The sequence below is a fragment of the Cherax quadricarinatus genome, chromosome 48 (assembly GCF_038502225.1).
Source record: "Cherax quadricarinatus isolate ZL_2023a chromosome 48, ASM3850222v1, whole genome shotgun sequence".
NCBI classification, from domain to species: domain Eukaryota; kingdom Metazoa; phylum Arthropoda; class Malacostraca; order Decapoda; family Parastacidae; genus Cherax; species Cherax quadricarinatus.
In genome coordinates, this window is record NC_091339.1 from 7,165,038 (window position 1) to 7,184,698 (window position 19,661).

General features: G+C 39.5%; 1 protein-coding gene across 11 annotated transcripts in view; it reads right to left on the minus strand.

The window, feature by feature from the left end:
* Polr3H (RNA polymerase III subunit H) overlaps positions 1–19,661 on the minus strand; it is a 797,681-nt gene that overhangs the window by 54,808 nt on the left and 723,212 nt on the right. For all 11 annotated transcript variants that reach the window (XR_011393263.1, XR_011393262.1, XR_011393261.1 and 8 more), the window contains 2 exons: positions 17,633–17,770; positions 14,308–14,435 (listed from right to left, as the gene is read on the minus strand). Coding sequence is in view for 8 of the 11 variants with exons in the window: in XM_070094857.1 (XP_069950958.1) it covers positions 14,308–14,435; positions 17,633–17,770 (266 nt within the window). In the remaining 3 variants the exon portion in view is untranslated. The remainder of the gene's footprint in view (positions 1–14,307; positions 14,436–17,632; positions 17,771–19,661) is intronic.

Consider the following 19,661-nt stretch of genomic DNA (forward strand, 5'->3'; position numbering starts at 1 on the left):
TTGCCTCGACTAGCGCTAAAAAACTCGACCAATGCTATTCATTCCGTCTGAGACGCGTCCACTTCTGGCCAGTGTTTACAAGCCAGCCAGCCACCGCGGTCGCTTCCAAGCATATAATCGGAACATTTCATATTATCACAGCCTTTTTAGTGATTGCACCTGCAAAGTAAGTCACCATGGGCCCCAAGAAAGCTTCTAGTGCCAACCCTACAGCAAAAAGGGTGAGAGTTACTATGGATATGAAGAAAGAGATCACTGCTAAGTATGAAAGTGGAGTGCGTGTCTCCGAGCTGGCCAGGTTGTACACAAAACCCCAATCAACCATCGCTACTATTGTGGCCAAGAAAACGGCAATCAAGGAAGCTGTTCTTGCCAAAGGTGCAACTATGTTTTCGAAACTGAGATAGCAAGTGATAGAAGATGTTGAGGGACTGTTATTGGTGTGGATAAACGAAAAACAGAGAGCAGGAGATAGCATCTCTCAAGCGATCATATGTGAAAAGGCTAGGAAGTTGCATGATGATTTAATTAGAAAAATGCCAGCAACTAGTGGTGATGTGAGTGAATTTAAGGCCAGCAAAGGTTGGTTTGAGAGATTTAAGAATCGTAGTGGCATACATAGTGTGATAAGGCATGGTGAGGCTGCCAGTTTGGACCAAAAAGCAGCTGAAAAATATGAACAGGAATTCAAGGAGTACATACACAGTGAAGAATTGAAACCTGAACAAGTATTTAATTGTGACACTGACAATGTTGTGAAACACTTTAGGAATGTCATAAAGGAACGGGAGGTACAGGCCTCTATGGACAGATATGTTGTGCAACAGAGGTCCAGTGACTCTCAAGCTGGTTCTAGTGGGATTAAAAGAAGAAGGGAAATAACCCCGAAAAAGGACTTGCCACCTCAAGTCCTAATGGAAGGGGATTCCCCTTCTAAACACTAACACCATCAACACTCTCCCCTCCTTCCATCCCGTCAATCATCACCAGATCTTCAATAAAGGTAAGTGTCATGTAACTGTGCATGTCTTCTTCAGTTTGTGTGTATTAAAATTAATATTTCATGTGGCAAAAAAAAGTTTTTTTTCAATACTTTTGGGTGTCTTGCATGGATTAATTTGATTTCCATTATTTCTTATGGGGAAAATTAACTCGACTAACGATAATTTCGATTAACGATGAGCTCTCAGGAACGGATTAATATCGTTGGTCAAGGGTCCACTGTATATATGTTATTTATATTGTTTATTATGTCATATTAGATGAAGTGAGATTGATAAATACGCCGTAGAGTTGATATTAGCGAAATTATTGAAGCACAGAATTCCACTGGAACGGATTAATTGCATTTCAATTAATTTAAATGAGGAAAATTTACTCTGCAAACGAGCAAATCCAGTTGTGAGCAAGGTCATGGAACGGATTAAACTCCCAAGTTGAGGTTCCACTGTGTTACATACCTTTATTGAAGGCTAATGCTGGCTTCTGGAAGATAGGGAAGAGGAAAGAGGAAGGAGTTAGTGTTTGGAAGGGGAATCCCCCTCCATAAAGACTTTAGGTAGCAAAGCCTTCTCTGGGGTTACTACCCTTCTTTGTCTTTAATGCCACTAGGACCAGCTTGAGAGTCACTAGGCCCGTCTCACAAAATAACTGTCCAGAGTGCTCCGTTTCTGGCATCTCTCTAAGATTTCCCTGAAGTGGGACAGGGTTTTGTCACTAAACATGTTGCAAACATTGCTTGTTTCAGCTTTGTCAGGGTGGTGTTTCTCTACAAAAGCTTGCACCCTAGTCCACATTGCACACACCTCTTTAATCTCTGAAGAAGGCACCTCCTTCGCTCCCTTTTCCTCCTCCTCTGAAGCAAGTTCCTCAGCTGCAGTCTGTTGTTGTTCAAGTTAAAGCTCTTGCAGCTCTTCAGTGGTTAGCTCTTCCCTGTGGTCCTCCACCAACTCTTCCACATCCTCGCCACTCACCTCCAACCCCAGGGACTTCCCCAGTGCCACAATAGAGTCCACAGGGTCAACAGGGTCAGGGTCAGCCTCAAACCCTTCAAAATCCCTCTCTTGGGCACAATGTGGCCACAGTTTTCTCCAAGCAGAGTTCAAAGTCGTGGAAGTCACTATCCTCCACTGCATAAGCCTCCCAGGCTTACGCAATGGAGGATAGTGAAGCGATTCCTCCAGAACTCTCTTAGGGTCAACTGAGTGTCTGACGTCACTTCAAAGCATTTTGAAACACTGCTTTTGTGTAGAGTTTTTAAAGTTAGAAATGACCTGCTGGTCCATGGGCTGGAGGAGAAGAGTGGTGTTAGGAGGCAAGAACTTCACCTTTATAAAATTGAAGTCCCTAAACACTTCATCTTGCAAGTCTGGAGGATGTGCAGGGACATTGTCCAGTACCAGGAGGCACTTGAGTGGCAATTTTTTTTCCAGGAGGTATTTTTTCACACTTGGGCCAAACACATCATTAACCCACTCTTTGAAAATTTGTCTTGTGACCCATGCCTTATGATTAGCTTTCCATATCACACACAATCTATTCTTCATGACACTTTTTCTTGAACACACTGCGATTTTCTGAGTGATATACAAGTAAAGGCTTCACTTTGAAATCCCCGTCAGCATTACCACACAACAAAAGAGTAAGCCTGTCTTTCATAGGCTTGTGTCTTGACAGTGCCTTTTCCTCCTGGGTAATGTAGGTCCTGTTTGGCATTTTCTTCCAAAACAGGCCTGTTTGTCACAACTGAACACTTGTTGGGGTTTGAATCCTTCAGCCTCTATGTATCCCTGGAATTCCTGCACGAATTTTTCAGCCGCACATTTGTCAAAACTTGCTGCCTCACCATGCCTTACAACACTTGTGTATGCCACTACGCTTCTTATATCTATCAAACCATCCTTTGCTGGCCATAAATTCACAAACTGCAGGCATTTTCTTTGCAAGATCCTCATGCAGCTGCCTTGCCTTCTCACAAATAATAGACTCCACAACACTGTCTCCCACTATTTCTTTTTCCTTAATCCACAATAATAATAACTTTTCCATCTCTTCCATTATTGGTGGCCTTTGTTTAGTTAGAAAAGTTACTCCTTTTGCAATATTACCATCTTTGATTTTTTCAATCTTTGCCAGGATGGATGTAATTGTTGATTTATTCTTGCTGTACATCCTGGCAAGTTCCACCACCTTCATATCACTCTCAAACTTTTTTATCACTTCATGCTTAAATTCCATTGCATTTCTCACTTTCTTTACCACAGGAACTTTCTTAGGAGCCATGGTTACTTATTTCACAGTTGCACTGCAAAAAAGTACAGTGGACCCCCGGATAACGATCAGCTCCCAACTCGACCAATTATGTAAGTTTATTTTTGTAAGTGCTTTTGTAGGTGTATTTTTAGGGGTCTGAAATGGACTAATCTAATTCACAATATTTCTTATGGGAACAAATTCGGTCTATAATGGCACCCAAACAGACTTCTGGATTGAAATAATATCGTTATGCGGGGGTCCACTGTACTAAAAACAATGGAAAACAAGCGAAATGTTTGGATGTATGAGCAGAAGCTTCCTCAGCCACCAAGAGACAAATTCAAACTGACGTGCAAGCGGCCCCAGCCGGCAGATGGATGCGTCCCAAACGGCCGATCATCGAATTAACAGCCGAAAAACCAGCCGATAACCGAGTTGGCTGATAACAGAACCGGCTGATAACCGGTGGTCCACTGTATATTGTTTGGGAACAAAACAAGACGTTTTCATTCGAACATGAAGATGAACAACATACTAACTGATAGGCAGGAAAGTAAATTCTTAGGAATAAACCTAGTCAGGAAAATAAACTCAAAACAGTGGGCATTCTCTCTATTATGTTCCCAAACATCCCTGCTTGCTTTGTACTACTCTAACCTCTCCATGCCTTGCCTATGGTATCTGTGCATGGAGATCAACAACAGCTAATCACCTTTAACTACTGTTACTCAGCAAAAATCAGCTCTCAAAATAATTACTCATTCATGCTCCAGACAAAACATGTCACCCTTTCCCCTTTATTCAAAGGTTTAAATTTCCTTAGCATACAAAAGGTTTATACTTTCTTCTGCATATACTATGTTTACAAGACACTGAGTTCTAACATTAATCCAGAGCTTAAATTCTATCTGGAGAGCTGCAAAAGAATACAAACACAATACAAAGAACAAATATCTCTTACATTCCATGTATACAACTCAACCTGTTCATAAGCATGCAAATAAAAGGCCCAAAAAATTTGGAACTCACTGACTGAAAATGCTAAATAATCCCCATCTGCCAACATCTTTACTATTATTTAAAAGCACCAATTAAATCTCACATAAAGGGTATATCCATTAACTCTGTAAATTCTCGAATTTTCATTTTGCCACCTTAATTCACACACTACTGTCAAGTGGTAAACTCTCGTCACACAGCATATAAATCTATAGGGGAAGGAAGGCGGGGTAGGGGTCGTCCTCGAAAGGGTTGGAGAGAGGGGGTAAAGGAGGTTTTGTGGGCGAGGGGCTTGGACTTCCAGCAAGTGTGCGTGAACGTGTTAGATAGGAGTGAATGGAGACGAATGGTACTTGGGACCTGACGATCTGTTGGAGTGTGAGCAGGGTAATATTTAGTGAAGGGATTCAGGGAAACCGGTTATTTTCATATAGTCGGACTTGAGTCCTGGAAATGGGAAGTACAATGCCTGCACTTTAAAGGAGGGGTTTGGGATATTGGCAGTTTGGAGGGATATGTTGTGTATCTTTATATGTATATGCTTCTAAACTGTTGTATTCTGAGCACCTCTGCAAAAACAGTGATAATGTGTGAGTGTGGTGAAAGTGTTGAATAATGATGAAAGTATTTTCTTTTTGGGGATTTTCTTTCTTTTTTGGGTCACCCTGCCTCGGTGGGAGATGACCAACTTGTTGAAAAAAAAAAATATATATATATATACACCTAGGTAGTAGGTTGGTAGACAGCAACCGCCCAGGGAGGTACTACCGTCCTGCCAAGTGAGTGTAAAACGGAAACCTGTAATTGTTTTACATGATGGTAGGATTGCTGGTGTCCGTTTTTCTGTCTCATAAACATGCAAGATTTCAGGTACGTCTTGCTACTTCTACTTACACTTAGGTCACACTACACATACACGTACAAGCATATATATACACACACCCCTCTGGGTTTTCTTACTAGTTCTTGTCCTTTGTTTATTTCCTCTTATCTCCATGGGGAAGTGGAACAGAATTCTTCCTCTGTAAGCCATGCGTGTCGTAAGAGGCGACTAAAATGCCGGGAGCAAGGGGCTAGTAACCCCTTCTCCTGTATATATTACTAAATTTAAAAGGAGAAACTTCAGTTTTTTCTTTTGGGCCACCCCACCTCAGTGGGATACGGCTGGTACGTTGAAAGAAGAAGAAGAAGAAAAATGCTGAGCTCAATTTATTCTCCTCTTGAAAATAATGAATATCCAATGGGCTTTCTTATCAATCTTAAAAAAAAAAACCTTTGATCCAGTAGACTACAACATTCTGTTGCTTAAATTAGAATATTAAGGAATTTAGAAGACATGCTATTTCATACATGAAATCTTACCCGAGTGACCAGACACCAACGTGACCATTAAAGACTGTTCTTCAGTAACCTGATCAGTCTGGGCTCTTTGCTGTTCCTTATCTACATCAATGACCTTCCTAATGCTTCACATGAACTTTAACCAATTCTATTTGCAGATGACACAACTTTCATCATTTCAAATGCTGGTCTGGCTACACTCAACAACACAGTAATTGCCAGACTTGCCAAAATGCAGTCAATATTAACATGATCTATATACAGTGGACCCCCGGTTATCGGTTGTAATCCGTTCCAGAAGGTCGGCCGATAACCGAAATGGCCGAAAACCAAATTAATATTTCGCATAAGAATTAATGGAAATACAATTAATCCATTCCAGACAAAAATATTCACAAAAAAAAAAAATAATTTTTTTTAACAATTATGTAAGTACAGTGGAACCTCTTCTTGCGAGCGTATCCATGTGCGAGTTTTTCCAAATACGAGCAGTTGATGGATTGATTTTTTGTTTCCATACGTGAGCAAATTTCCAGTCGTGAATGGGTTGACATTATTTATACAATTATTGCAATAAGGAGTAACAGTAAAACTTATATTTTTTGTGTGAATAAAAATTACAAATTATTTATATTGTAATAATAATAATAATAATAATAATAATATGTATAATAATATAATACAATAAGAATAATAATATGTATAATAATATAATACAATAAGAATAATAATATAATACATATAATAATAATACATATATAATAATAATGTACTACATAATAATAATTATAATAAGAGACGGCTTCAAAAGGCCATCACTAGATGGCAGTGTTTACCACAACAAAGAGGGAGTGGTTGTTGCCGCCTCCACCTGTTACATAATGGCATATTTTATTCATTCTAGAGTATATATCAGGTTTCTGTGTTATTTATATTGCTTATTATTTCATATTAGATTAACTGTGATAGATAAATAAGCCGTAGAGTTGATGATAGCGAAATATTCAAGGGGTATTTTGTCCTGTCTCCAGACAAACTCTCGTCGGCCGCCGCCGCATATATAATGACATATTTTATTCATTCTAGAGTATATATCAGGTTTCTATGTTATTTATATTGTTTATTATGTCATATTAGTTGAACTGTGATAGATAAATAAGCCGTATAGATAACATTAGCGAAATATTCAAAAAGTATTTTGTCCGGTCTTCAGACAAACTCTCGTCCACCACCAACACTGCCCATACCACTATATGAATTACATATTTTATTCATTTTAGAGTATACAGTGGACCCTCGACCAACGTTGGCATCGATTAACGATAAATCCGACTAGCGATACATTTTAATGCAAAAATTTTGCCTCGACTAGCGCTAAAAAACTCGACCAATGCTATTCATTCCGTCTGAGACGCGTCCACTTCTGGCCAGTGTTTACAAGCCAGCCAGCCACCGCGGTCGCTTCCAAGCATATAATCGGAACATTTCATATTATCACAGCCTTTTTAGTGATTGCACCTGCAAAGTCACCATGGGCCCCAAGAAAGCTTCTAGTGCCAACCCTACAGCAAAAAGGGTGAGAGTTACTATGGATATGAAGAAAGAGATCACTGCTAAGTATGAAAGTGGAGTGCGTGTCTCCGAGCTGGCCAGGTTGTACACAAAACCCCAATCAACCATCGCTACTATTGTGGCCAAGAAAACGGCAATCAAGGAAGCTGTTCTTGCCAAAGGTGCAACTATGTTTTCGAAACTGAGATAGCAAGTGATAGAAGATGTTGAGGGACTGTTATTGGTGTGGATAAACGAAAAACAGAGAGCAGGAGATAGCATCTCTCAAGCGATCATATGTGAAAAGGCTAGGAAGTTGCATGATGATTTAATTAGAAAAATGCCAGCAACTAGTGGTGATGTGAGTGAATTTAAGGCCAGCAAAGGTTGGTTTGAGAGATTTAAGAATCGTAGTGGCATACATAGTGTGATAAGGCATGGTGAGGCTGCCAGTTTGGACCAAAAAGCAGCTGAAAAATATGAACAGGAATTCAAGGAGTACATACACAGTGAAGAATTGAAACCTGAACAAGTGTTTAATTGTGACACTGACAATGTTGTGAAACACTTTAGGAATGTCATAAAGGAACGGGAGGTACAGGCCTCTATGGACAGATATGTTGTGCGACAGAGGTCCAGTGACTCTCAAGCTGGTTCTAGTGGGATTAAAAGAAGAAGGGAAATAACCCCGAAAAAGGACTTGCCACCTCAAGTCCTAATGGAAGGGGATTCCCCTTCTAAACACTAACACCATCAACACTCTCCCCTCCTTCCATCCCGTCAATCATCACCAGATCTTCAATAAAGGTAAGTGTCATGTAACTGTGCATGTCTTCTTCAGTTTGTGTGTATTAAAATTAATATTTCATGTGGCAAAAAAAAGTTTTTTTTCAATACTTTTGGGTGTCTTGCATGGATTAATTTGATTTCCATTATTTCTTATGGGGAAAATTAACTCGACTAACGATAATTTCGATTAACGATGAGCTCTCAGGAACGGATTAATATCGTTGGTCGAGGGTCCACTGTATATATGTTATTTATATTGTTTATTATGTCATATTAGATGAAGTGAGATTGATAAATACGCCGTAGAGTTGATATTAGCGAAATTATTGAAGCACAGAATTCCACTGGAACGGATTAATTGCATTTCAATTAATTTAAATGAGGAAAATTTACTCTGCAAACGAGCAAATCCAGTTGTGAGCAAGGTCATGGAACGGATTAAACTCCCAAGTTGAGGTTCCACTGTGTTACATACCTTTATTGAAGGCTAATGCTGGCTTCTGGAAGATAGGGAAGAGGAAAGAGGAAGGAGTTAGTGTTTGGAAGGGGAATCCCCCTCCATAAAGACTTTAGGTAGCAAAGCCTTCTCTGGGGTTACTACCCTTCTTTGTCTTTAATGCCACTAGGACCAGCTTGAGAGTCACTAGGCCCGTCTCACAAAATAACTGTCCAGAGTGCTCCGTTTCTGGCATCTCTCTAAGATTTCCCTGAAGTGGGACAGGGTTTTGTCACTAAACATGTTGCAAACATTGCTTGTTTCAGCTTTGTCAGGGTGGTGTTTCTCTACAAAAGCTTGCACCCTAGTCCACATTGCACACACCTCTTTAATCTCTGAAGAAGGCACCTCCTTCGCTCCCTTTTCCTCCTCCTCTGAAGCAAGTTCCTCAGCTGCAGTCTGTTGTTGTTCAAGTTAAAGCTCTTGCAGCTCTTCAGTGGTTAGCTCTTCCCTGTGGTCCTCCACCAACTCTTCCACATCCTCGCCACTCACCTCCAACCCCAGGGACTTCCCCAGTGCCACAATAGAGTCCACAGGGTCAACAGGGTCAGGGTCAGCCTCAAACCCTTCAAAATCCCTCTCTTGGGCACAATGTGGCCACAGTTTTCTCCAAGCAGAGTTCAAAGTCGTGGAAGTCACTATCCTCCACTGCATAAGCCTCCCAGGCTTACGCAATGGAGGATAGTGAAGCGATTCCTCCAGAACTCTCTTAGGGTCAACTGAGTGTCTGACGTCACTTCAAAGCATTTTGAAACACTGCTTTTGTGTAGAGTTTTTAAAGTTAGAAATGACCTGCTGGTCCATGGGCTGGAGGAGAAGAGTGGTGTTAGGAGGCAAGAACTTCACCTTTATAAAATTGAAGTCCCTAAACACTTCATCTTGCAAGTCTGGAGGATGTGCAGGGACATTGTCCAGTACCAGGAGGCACTTGAGTGGCAATTTTTTTTCCAGGAGGTATTTTTTCACACTTGGGCCAAACACATCATTAACCCACTCTTTGAAAATTTGTCTTGTGACCCATGCCTTATGATTAGCTTTCCATATCACACACAATCTATTCTTCATGACACTTTTTCTTGAACACACTGCGATTTTCTGAGTGATATACAAGTAAAGGCTTCACTTTGAAATCCCCGTCAGCATTACCACACAACAAAAGAGTAAGCCTGTCTTTCATAGGCTTGTGTCTTGACAGTGCCTTTTCCTCCTGGGTAATGTAGGTCCTGTTTGGCATTTTCTTCCAAAACAGGCCTGTTTGTCACAACTGAACACTTGTTGGGGTTTGAATCCTTCAGCCTCTATGTATCCCTGGAATTCCTGCACGAATTTTTCAGCCGCACATTTGTCAAAACTTGCTGCCTCACCATGCCTTACAACACTTGTGTATGCCACTACGCTTCTTATATCTATCAAACCATCCTTTGCTGGCCATAAATTCACAAACTGCAGGCATTTTCTTTGCAAGATCCTCATGCAGCTGCCTTGCCTTCTCACAAATAATAGACTCCACAACACTGTCTCCCACTATTTCTTTTTCCTTAATCCACAATAATAATAACTTTTCCATCTCTTCCATTATTGGTGGCCTTTGTTTAGTTAGAAAAGTTACTCCTTTTGCAATATTACCATCTTTGATTTTTTCAATCTTTGCCAGGATGGATGTAATTGTTGATTTATTCTTGCTGTACATCCTGGCAAGTTCCACCACCTTCATATCACTCTCAAACTTTTTTATCACTTCATGCTTAAATTCCATTGCATTTCTCACTTTCTTTACCACAGGAACTTTCTTAGGAGCCATGGTTACTTATTTCACAGTTGCACTGCAAAAAAGTACAGTGGACCCCCGGATAACGATCAGCTCCCAACTCGACCAATTATGTAAGTTTATTTTTGTAAGTGCTTTTGTAGGTGTATTTTTAGGGGTCTGAAATGGACTAATCTAATTCACAATATTTCTTATGGGAACAAATTCGGTCTATAATGGCACCCAAACAGACTTCTGGATTGAAATAATATCGTTATGCGGGGGTCCACTGTACTAAAAACAATGGAAAACAAGCGAAATGTTTGGATGTATGAGCAGAAGCTTCCTCAGCCACCAAGAGACAAATTCAAACTGACGTGCAAGCGGCCCCAGCCGGCAGATGGATGCGTCCCAAACGGCCGATCATCGAATTAACAGCCGAAAAACCAGCCGATAACCGAGTTGGCTGATAACAGAACCGGCTGATAACCGGTGGTCCACTGTATATTGTTTGGGAACAAAACAAGACGTTTTCATTCGAACATGAAGATGAACAACATACTAACTGATAGGCAGGAAAGTAAATTCTTAGGAATAAACCTAGTCAGGAAAATAAACTCAAAACAGTGGGCATTCTCTCTATTATGTTCCCAAACATCCCTGCTTGCTTTGTACTACTCTAACCTCTCCATGCCTTGCCTATGGTATCTGTGCATGGAGATCAACAACAGCTAATCACCTTTAACTACTGTTACTCAGCAAAAATCAGCTCTCAAAATAATTACTCATTCATGCTCCAGACAAAACATGTCACCCTTTCCCCTTTATTCAAAGGTTTAAATTTCCTTAGCATACAAAAGGTTTATACTTTCTTCTGCATATACTATGTTTACAAGACACTGAGTTCTAACATTAATCCAGAGCTTAAATTCTATCTGGAGAGCTGCAAAAGAATACAAACACAATACAAAGAACAAATATCTCTTACATTCCATGTATACAACTCAACCTGTTCATAAGCATGCAAATAAAAGGCCCAAAAAATTTGGAACTCACTGACTGAAAATGCTAAATAATCCCCATCTGCCAACATCTTTACTATTATTTAAAAGCACCAATTAAATCTCACATAAAGGGTATATCCATTAACTCTGTAAATTCTCGAATTTTCATTTTGCCACCTTAATTCACACACTACTGTCAAGTGGTAAACTCTCGTCACACAGCATATAAATCTATAGGGGAAGGAAGGCGGGGTAGGGGTCGTCCTCGAAAGGGTTGGAGAGAGGGGGTAAAGGAGGTTTTGTGGGCGAGGGGCTTGGACTTCCAGCAAGTGTGCGTGAACGTGTTAGATAGGAGTGAATGGAGACGAATGGTACTTGGGACCTGACGATCTGTTGGAGTGTGAGCAGGGTAATATTTAGTGAAGGGATTCAGGGAAACCGGTTATTTTCATATAGTCGGACTTGAGTCCTGGAAATGGGAAGTACAATGCCTGCACTTTAAAGGAGGGGTTTGGGATATTGGCAGTTTGGAGGGATATGTTGTGTATCTTTATATGTATATGCTTCTAAACTGTTGTATTCTGAGCACCTCTGCAAAAACAGTGATAATGTGTGAGTGTGGTGAAAGTGTTGAATAATGATGAAAGTATTTTCTTTTTGGGGATTTTCTTTCTTTTTTGGGTCACCCTGCCTCGGTGGGAGATGACCAACTTGTTGAAAAAAAAAAAAAATATATATATATACACCTAGGTAGTAGGTTGGTAGACAGCAACCGCCCAGGGAGGTACTACCGTCCTGCCAAGTGAGTGTAAAACGGAAACCTGTAATTGTTTTACATGATGGTAGGATTGCTGGTGTCCGTTTTTCTGTCTCATAAACATGCAAGATTTCAGGTACGTCTTGCTACTTCTACTTACACTTAGGTCACACTACACATACATGTACAAGCATATATATACACACCCCTCTGGGTTTTCTTACTAGTTCTTGTCCTTTGTTTATTTCCTCTTATTTCCATGGGGAAGTGGAACAGAATTCTTCCTCCGTAAGCCATGCGTGTTGTAAGAGGCGACTAAAATGCCGGGAGCAAGGGGCTAGTAACTACTTCTCCTGTACATATTACTAAATGTAAAAGGAGAAACTTTCGTTTTTCCTTTTGGGCCACCCCGCCTCAGTGGGATACGGCCGGTGTGTTGAAAGAAAGAAAGAAAAGGAGAAACTTCCGTTTTTCCTTTTGGGCCACCCCGCCTCGGTGGGATACGGCCGGTGTGTTGAAAGAAAGAAAGATATATATACACACACCCCTCTGGGTTTTCTTCTATTTTCTTACTAGTTCTTGTTTATTTCCTCTTATCTCCATGGGGAAGTGGGACAGAATTCTTCCTCCATAAGCTATGCGTGTTGTAAGAGGCGACTAAAATGCCAGGAGCAAGGGGCTAGTAACCCCTTCTCCTGTATAAATTACTAAATTTAAAAAGAGAAACTTTTGTTTTTCTTTTTGGGCCACCCTGCCTTGGTGGGATACAGCCGGTTTGTTGAAAAAAAAAATATTTGAGTTCATGGGCCCAAAAGAAGCAAAATAACATTAATTCAAAATTCCCCAAGTTCAGAATGCCCAGCCAAACCAATGCTCTCAGTCTATGTTTGGTTGTCATGGCATGCAAAGACAGTTTTAGTTAAGAAGGAAATAAACACTAAAGACATTCAAGAGAACACAGAAACTGAATTCTAGAGGGAGGAGTAACTCAAACAAATAATAACAGTACTCACTGTGGTGAAGAAGCACCATAAAAGAAGGGTGGTGGTCTAGCAGTTTTGTTAAAGAAATACCAGTTCATGCAAAGGAAATAAAAATAAAAAACACGACTTTGAAATTCTAATGGTAGAGAGCCAAAACAATGACAAAAAACTCATAGCTGATAAGGGTGGATTGTATGCATTCAATTCTTTGGGAAGCTGGCTATGTTATTAAGCTGATCAGCATTATGAAATAAGAAAATGAGGAATGTACGAATGGTATATAATACCGACAAGATGAGAGTAAGACACATGTGCAACATCTGGGTATCTTTATTGTAGACGTTTCGCCATCCAGTGGCTTTATCAATACAAATTCCAGGACATAACTTGAAGACAGTAGAACTATGTACAGAAGATGAGGTAATCAGTCCCTCAACCTAGGAGTAGGTGCGAAGAGCACCATAGTCGTGGAGATTCTTTCAGAATCTCCACGACTATGGTGCTGTTCGCACCTACTCCTAGGTTGAGGGACTGATTACCTCATCTTCTGTACATAGTTCTACTGTCTTCAAGTTATGTCCTGGAATTTGTATTGATAAAGCCACTGGATGGCGAAACGTCTACAATAAAGATACCCAGATGTTGCACATGTGTCTTACTCTCACCTCAAGAAAATGAGGAAATATCATCAGGAAAAGGTTCAATGAGGTATAAGGAGTGGAACACGTTAGACATGCATGTACTTCTACCATCCGACTTACGATCGAGTTTGGTTCCGTGAAACCGGTCGTAAGTCGAAATGGTCATAAGTCGAACTTTACTACTGAATAGTCATTACAAAAATGTTTTGTTGATATTTTATTGTTTTATTTTGGTATTTCATGTTTTACTTTACTTTTTATGTTGCTAGTACAGTATTTTATACTGTAAGGTTTAGGATAAACACTGTGTACAACACAAAAAGTTGTTTATTTCCCAGAAATTTGGCATAAAAAACACGGTCGTAAGTCGAGTGGTCGTAAGTCGAGCAGGTCGTAAGTCGGATGGTAGGTGTATAGATCAGAATGTCTGGAGGTAAATATGGCCACCATATCAACTTCTAGAAGACAAGGCCAGGGCTAAGCAGGAACACACAAGACAACCATCACTGTATGGTAAAGCTGTCGCTACTTTGCTGTCACTTCCATGGATGATCATGTCCAAAATGCATTTTTTACAACTTTATGGAAGACCCTATTTTCAATTACTATCTTATTTTTTAATGTACATCATTTCCCACCAAGGCATGGTGACCAAAGACAATAGGTTAACTATTATTCACTTTTTAGCTATCTTTCAAAAAAAGCATGGACAAGATAATACACCAAACTATCAGAAGCACTTACATAAACAACATATGGGACTTTTCCTTCTTTTCTATCAGCTACTGTAATGTTTCCCTCTACAAGGCTGGGTCCAGCAGGCGTCGTGTCTGTGAACTGTTCAGCAACAACTTTGAAGCGGATTCTCTCACCTGGAAAACAATTTGTTAACTTGTGTAATAGTATTATTAAATAATCTTTAGTCAGCTACAAACAGTACTTAAATTTCAAACATAAAAGTGTGTATTGGATCCAAATCAGAATTTTACCTCGATTACATCTAATCTAAATATCCTGACAAGAAATTTATCATACCAAGTACAAAATATGAGAACATTAGTTACACCAGTAATTATGTATCATATACAACACTAACATTCACTGCTCCCGTACATCATCTTGGCCTTGTACAGTGGAACCTCGGTTGTTGAACTAAATTCGTTCCAGATGTTGATTTAACAACCAAAATGGAAGACAACCAAAGCAATTTTTCCCATAAAGAATAATATACATGACAACAAATGACAACATAATTTATTAAAAATGTACTACTACATAAAACTGTAAAAATGAATACTAAAAGACTTGTGAATTTTAACTGCCACTTACCTGTCAGAGGAGAGCTAATGGTATACTGGAAGTAGGAGGTGGAGGAGAAAAGTCGATATGTTACTGCTTTGAAGGAGAGTCACCTTCTATTAATATGTGCTTCTTGTGTTGTTTCTCTTCTTTGTCTCTTTTCACCACTAACATCTTGTTCTGGCTCACTGGTTTTTTGTCTCAATAAAAACCTGTCCAGTGAGGTTTGTTTTGGGCTCCATTTTTAACACTTCTCTAAATTGAGACATTACACTGTCATTGTACATGTTAGAGAGACAGATGGTCACTGCTCTGTCTGGATGGTATTTTTCAACAAACTCTTGCACTTCATGCTATTTAGCACATATTTCCTTGACAAGTGCAATGGGCACATCATCCCTTCCCTCCTCTTCCTCTGATGATAGCTCCTCTGCTGCACTCTGTTGCTGCTGCTTCTGAAGGTCTACAAGTTCTTCTGTGGTGAGTTCAGTTCTGTGCTCCTCCACATTATCTTCAGTCACCTCTAGGCCCAAGGTATTCCCCAGGGACACAATATCCTCTACTGGCTCAGGCTCATCTTCAAAGCCTTCAAAATCCCTGGCTGCCACAAAATCAGGCCACAATTTCTTCCATACTGACTGCGTGATCCTAGAAGATACATTTCCCCAGGCTTTGTCGAAAAGCCTCAAGTAGGTGGGGATATTGAAATGGTCCTTCTTTGGACCCATGATGGCTTATCTCACAAAAAAACTACAAAATAACAAAAAAAGTTCACAAGATGCACAACAAAACCTGAAGAGATGTTTACAGCATGTGAGTTAGTGAACACGTGACCCAAGCCACTCGCGTTGTTGTCGACAACCAAGAGAATGTAAGAAAACCAGGATAATTTTTTCCTCAAATTCCTCGTTCTAAAACCGATTTGTTTGACAAGTAATGCAGTTGACAACCTAGGTTCCACTGTACTTTAATTCACAATTAACTACTTATTTGATGATGAGCACAATGAAAAAGCCAAAATCTATCTAAACACCTGTTTACATACATTAACCCTTAAATTGTATCATTACCAAAAATATAATTTTGTGTGTTGCAAAATTTTGATGCAGTTTAAAGAATTTATTTTTGCATGTAGAGTAAAACATAAACAAAACTGGATAATAAATTACCATTTTATGGCAAGATGAAATGTGTGAAAAATTATTCCTCACTGGCAACAGCTAAGTAAATACTTCAGTGCTCTTTACATTTTACTGATGCCGAATTATGATTGTTTTCCATTTTTTCAATGTTTAACATTACATACACTAGCCTTTTATATTAGATGTGTTTCAAGATGTTTTAGTACTTGAAACATGAAGAGAGCCATTGTACATCATAGCCCCTCCCTGAATGTTCAATATAAATTGATAGGGATAACGTTCTTTATTGCCTTTGTCGTCTTATACTTCGTACAAAGAAATTTCATGATATTACAGTTGCTGCAAAGTGCAATACTCCATGAAACAGTGACAATAAGTTAAAGTGTTTAGCTTTCTTGGGGTATCCTAGATTAAAGCCACATAGTATACTTGTTGACTTAACTCCACTGTTAGTATCATAAAACTGTAATAAATCAGGAACAAATAAGGTATCTTCCTGCTGGTTTCACACCATATTTGCTAAAGGGAAACCTGGTGGTGGCACAACAGGTCCTGGCTGCACTGTTTACATGTGCTTCTGGGGCAATGTACACATGATGCACTGCATGGACCCATCTAGTTCTAAAAAAATTTCCAGGAATGAGCTTACCTTAAATGGCAGTACTTGGCCAATGTGAAGTCAAATTATGAGTACTAAAACATTGAACAGCCTGATCTCTTACATACTAATATGTTGCGTTAAGTTTAAGGTTTCAGGGAAAACCACTATGACAAAGTAGTTGTTCAAATCTCTTACCTATATTTGTGAACACTAAGGCATATCAAAAGATAGAAAAAAGCGCTAACTAGAAGTGCATAGTCAAGTTCTTACTAACTGCAATCAAGGCTTACCAACTGCTGAAAATGGTATATAATACCGACATGTTGAAGATTAAGACAGGTGAAGCAGTTGGGTATCTTTATTGATGAAACGTTTCACCTACACAGTAAGCTTCTTAAGTCAAATACAATACTGTCAGACACTGTAGCACAATGGTATCTTGGCACAGAGGGCATCTTCCATTCTTCATCACATATCTACTAGTTATGAGTGAGAAGGGTTGGATTCCAGAGGGACCTGCCTTCTTATTAGAGAACACAACAACAGTGCCAACACTGAATGATGGCCCAATTCTTTGGTAATCACTGATAAACAAGCCTGTGACTGTTGCAGGTAATGACATCCTGCTGGTCTTCTCAATTTTGACTAAAAGATGTCCAAGTTACCAAATAAGAAACATTTGCTTTGGAATTAAATGTTTATTAGAATTTACTTTATGAGGCACCATTTCTATAGACTACCCAAGTAAAATTATCTTTGCAAAGAAAATATGGGGAAAACCCTTTCTTAAATATCAACCAAGTTTTGTAAATTCTGCAACAAAAAGCATAAAAAAGTAAGAAGATAAATTACCTTATCTTTTTAAATTTGCAAATCATGTAATGACTTAATTCTGAATTTCCCTTAGTAGCCATTATCCTTTAATACTTAATGCAAACAAATTTAACATTTATCAACTTACAGAATCATGTAATAATTATAATAAAAGTTGTCAGCAACATTAAACTTAAGGTATTACAAGACTTACCAACATCCATGAAGAGATGATGAGTCTCATCGTCAGTCTGGTAGTCCCAGACCCACGTACGATCAGTCTCATCATAGTGAGAATTTGTCATCATGGAGTCCCGGCGGATGTACACATCTTCATAAAAACCAAGACTAACTGCAGAAAAGAATGTGACAAACTTTAATAAAAATGTAATAAAATAAATGTTATAGTACACAGGTCATCCATACTTAATGTCAGATACAGTACTTCACATTATACTGAAAAGTCTTCAAATATTAAGAAATCATATGTTGATATTTCATCCAAATGTGAGCAAGTCTCATTAACCCTTAAACTGTCCAAACTTAGATCTATGTTTTTTCGACATTTGAAAGTATGTAAAAAAACGTAGACTTTTTTTTTTTACATTTGAAAATTTGTAAAAAATTTTGATCTACATTTTTTTTTTTGTTATACAGTGGACCCCCGCTTCACGATCACCTCCCAATGCGACCAATTATGTAAGTGTATTTATGTAAGTGCGTTTGTACATGTATGTTTGGGGGTCTGAAATGGACTAATCTACTTCACAATTTTCCTTATGGGAACAAATTCGGTCAGTACCGGCACCTGAACATACTTCTGGAATGAAAAAATATCGTTAACCGGGGGTCCACTGTATTTGAAAATATGTAAAAAAACATAGATCTACTTTTGGAGCACTACGCATGTGAATGTAGATCTGTTTGGACAGTTTAAGGACTAAAATCTGTTAAATCAATAGGATTATTATTATCACACTGGCCGATTCCCACCAAGGCAGGGTGGCCCGAAAAAGAAAAACTTTCACCATCATTCACTCCATCACTGTCTTGCCAGAAGGGTGCTTTACACTACAGTTTTTAAACTGCAATATTAACACCCCTCCTTCAGAGTGCAGGCACTGTACTTCCCATCTCCAGGACTCAAGTCCAGCCTGCCGGTTTCCCTGAACCCCTTCATAAATGTTACTTTGCTCACACTCCAACAGCACCCTCACGCATGCCTGCTGGAAGTCCAAGCCCCTCGCACGCAAAACCTCCTTTACCCCCTCCCTCCAACCTTTCCTAGGCCGACCCCTACCCTGCCTTCCTTCCACTACAGACTGATACACTCTTGAAGTCACTCTGTTTTGCTCCATTCTCTCTACATGTCCAAACCACCTCAACAACCCTTCCTCAGCCCTCTGGACAACAGTTTTGGTAATCCTGCACCTCCTCCTAACTTCCAAACTACGAATTCTCTGCATTATATTCACACCACACATTGCCCTCAGACATGACATCTCCACTGCCTCCAGCCTTCTCCTCGCTGCAACATTCATCACCCATGCTTCACACCCATATAAGAGCGTTGGTAAAACTATACTTTCATACATTCCCCTCTTTGCCTCCAAGGACAAAGTTCTTTGTCTCCACAGACTCCTAGGAACGTTACAAAAATTCAGGAGCAGTGGGCAACAGTGACAAGTGCACAGAGGTACATATTTGGAGTGTACTGATGCCAAATTATGATTGCTTTAGGTAGTAGGTTGGTAGACAGCAACCACCCAGGGAAGTACTACCGTCCTGCCAGATGACTGTGAAACAGAAACCTGTAACTGTTTTGCATGATGGAAGGATTGCTGGTTTCTTTTTCTGTCTCATAAACACACTAGATAACAGGGATATCTTGCTACTCCTACTTACACTTTGGTCACACTTCACAGACATGCACATGCATATATATATATGTATACATACATCTAGGTTTTTCTCCTTTTTCTAAATAGCTCTTGTTCTTCTTCATTTCTTCTATTGTCCATGGGGAAGTGGAAAAGAATCTTTCCTCCGTAAGCCATGCGTGTCATATGAGGCGACTAAAATGCCGGGAGCGATGGGCTAGTAACCCCTTCTCCTGTAGACATTTACTAAAAAAGAGAAGAAGAAAAACTTTATAAAACTGGGATGCTTGAATGTGCGTGGATGTAGTGCAGATGACAAGAAACAGATGATTGCTGATGTTATGAATGAAAAGAAGTTGGATG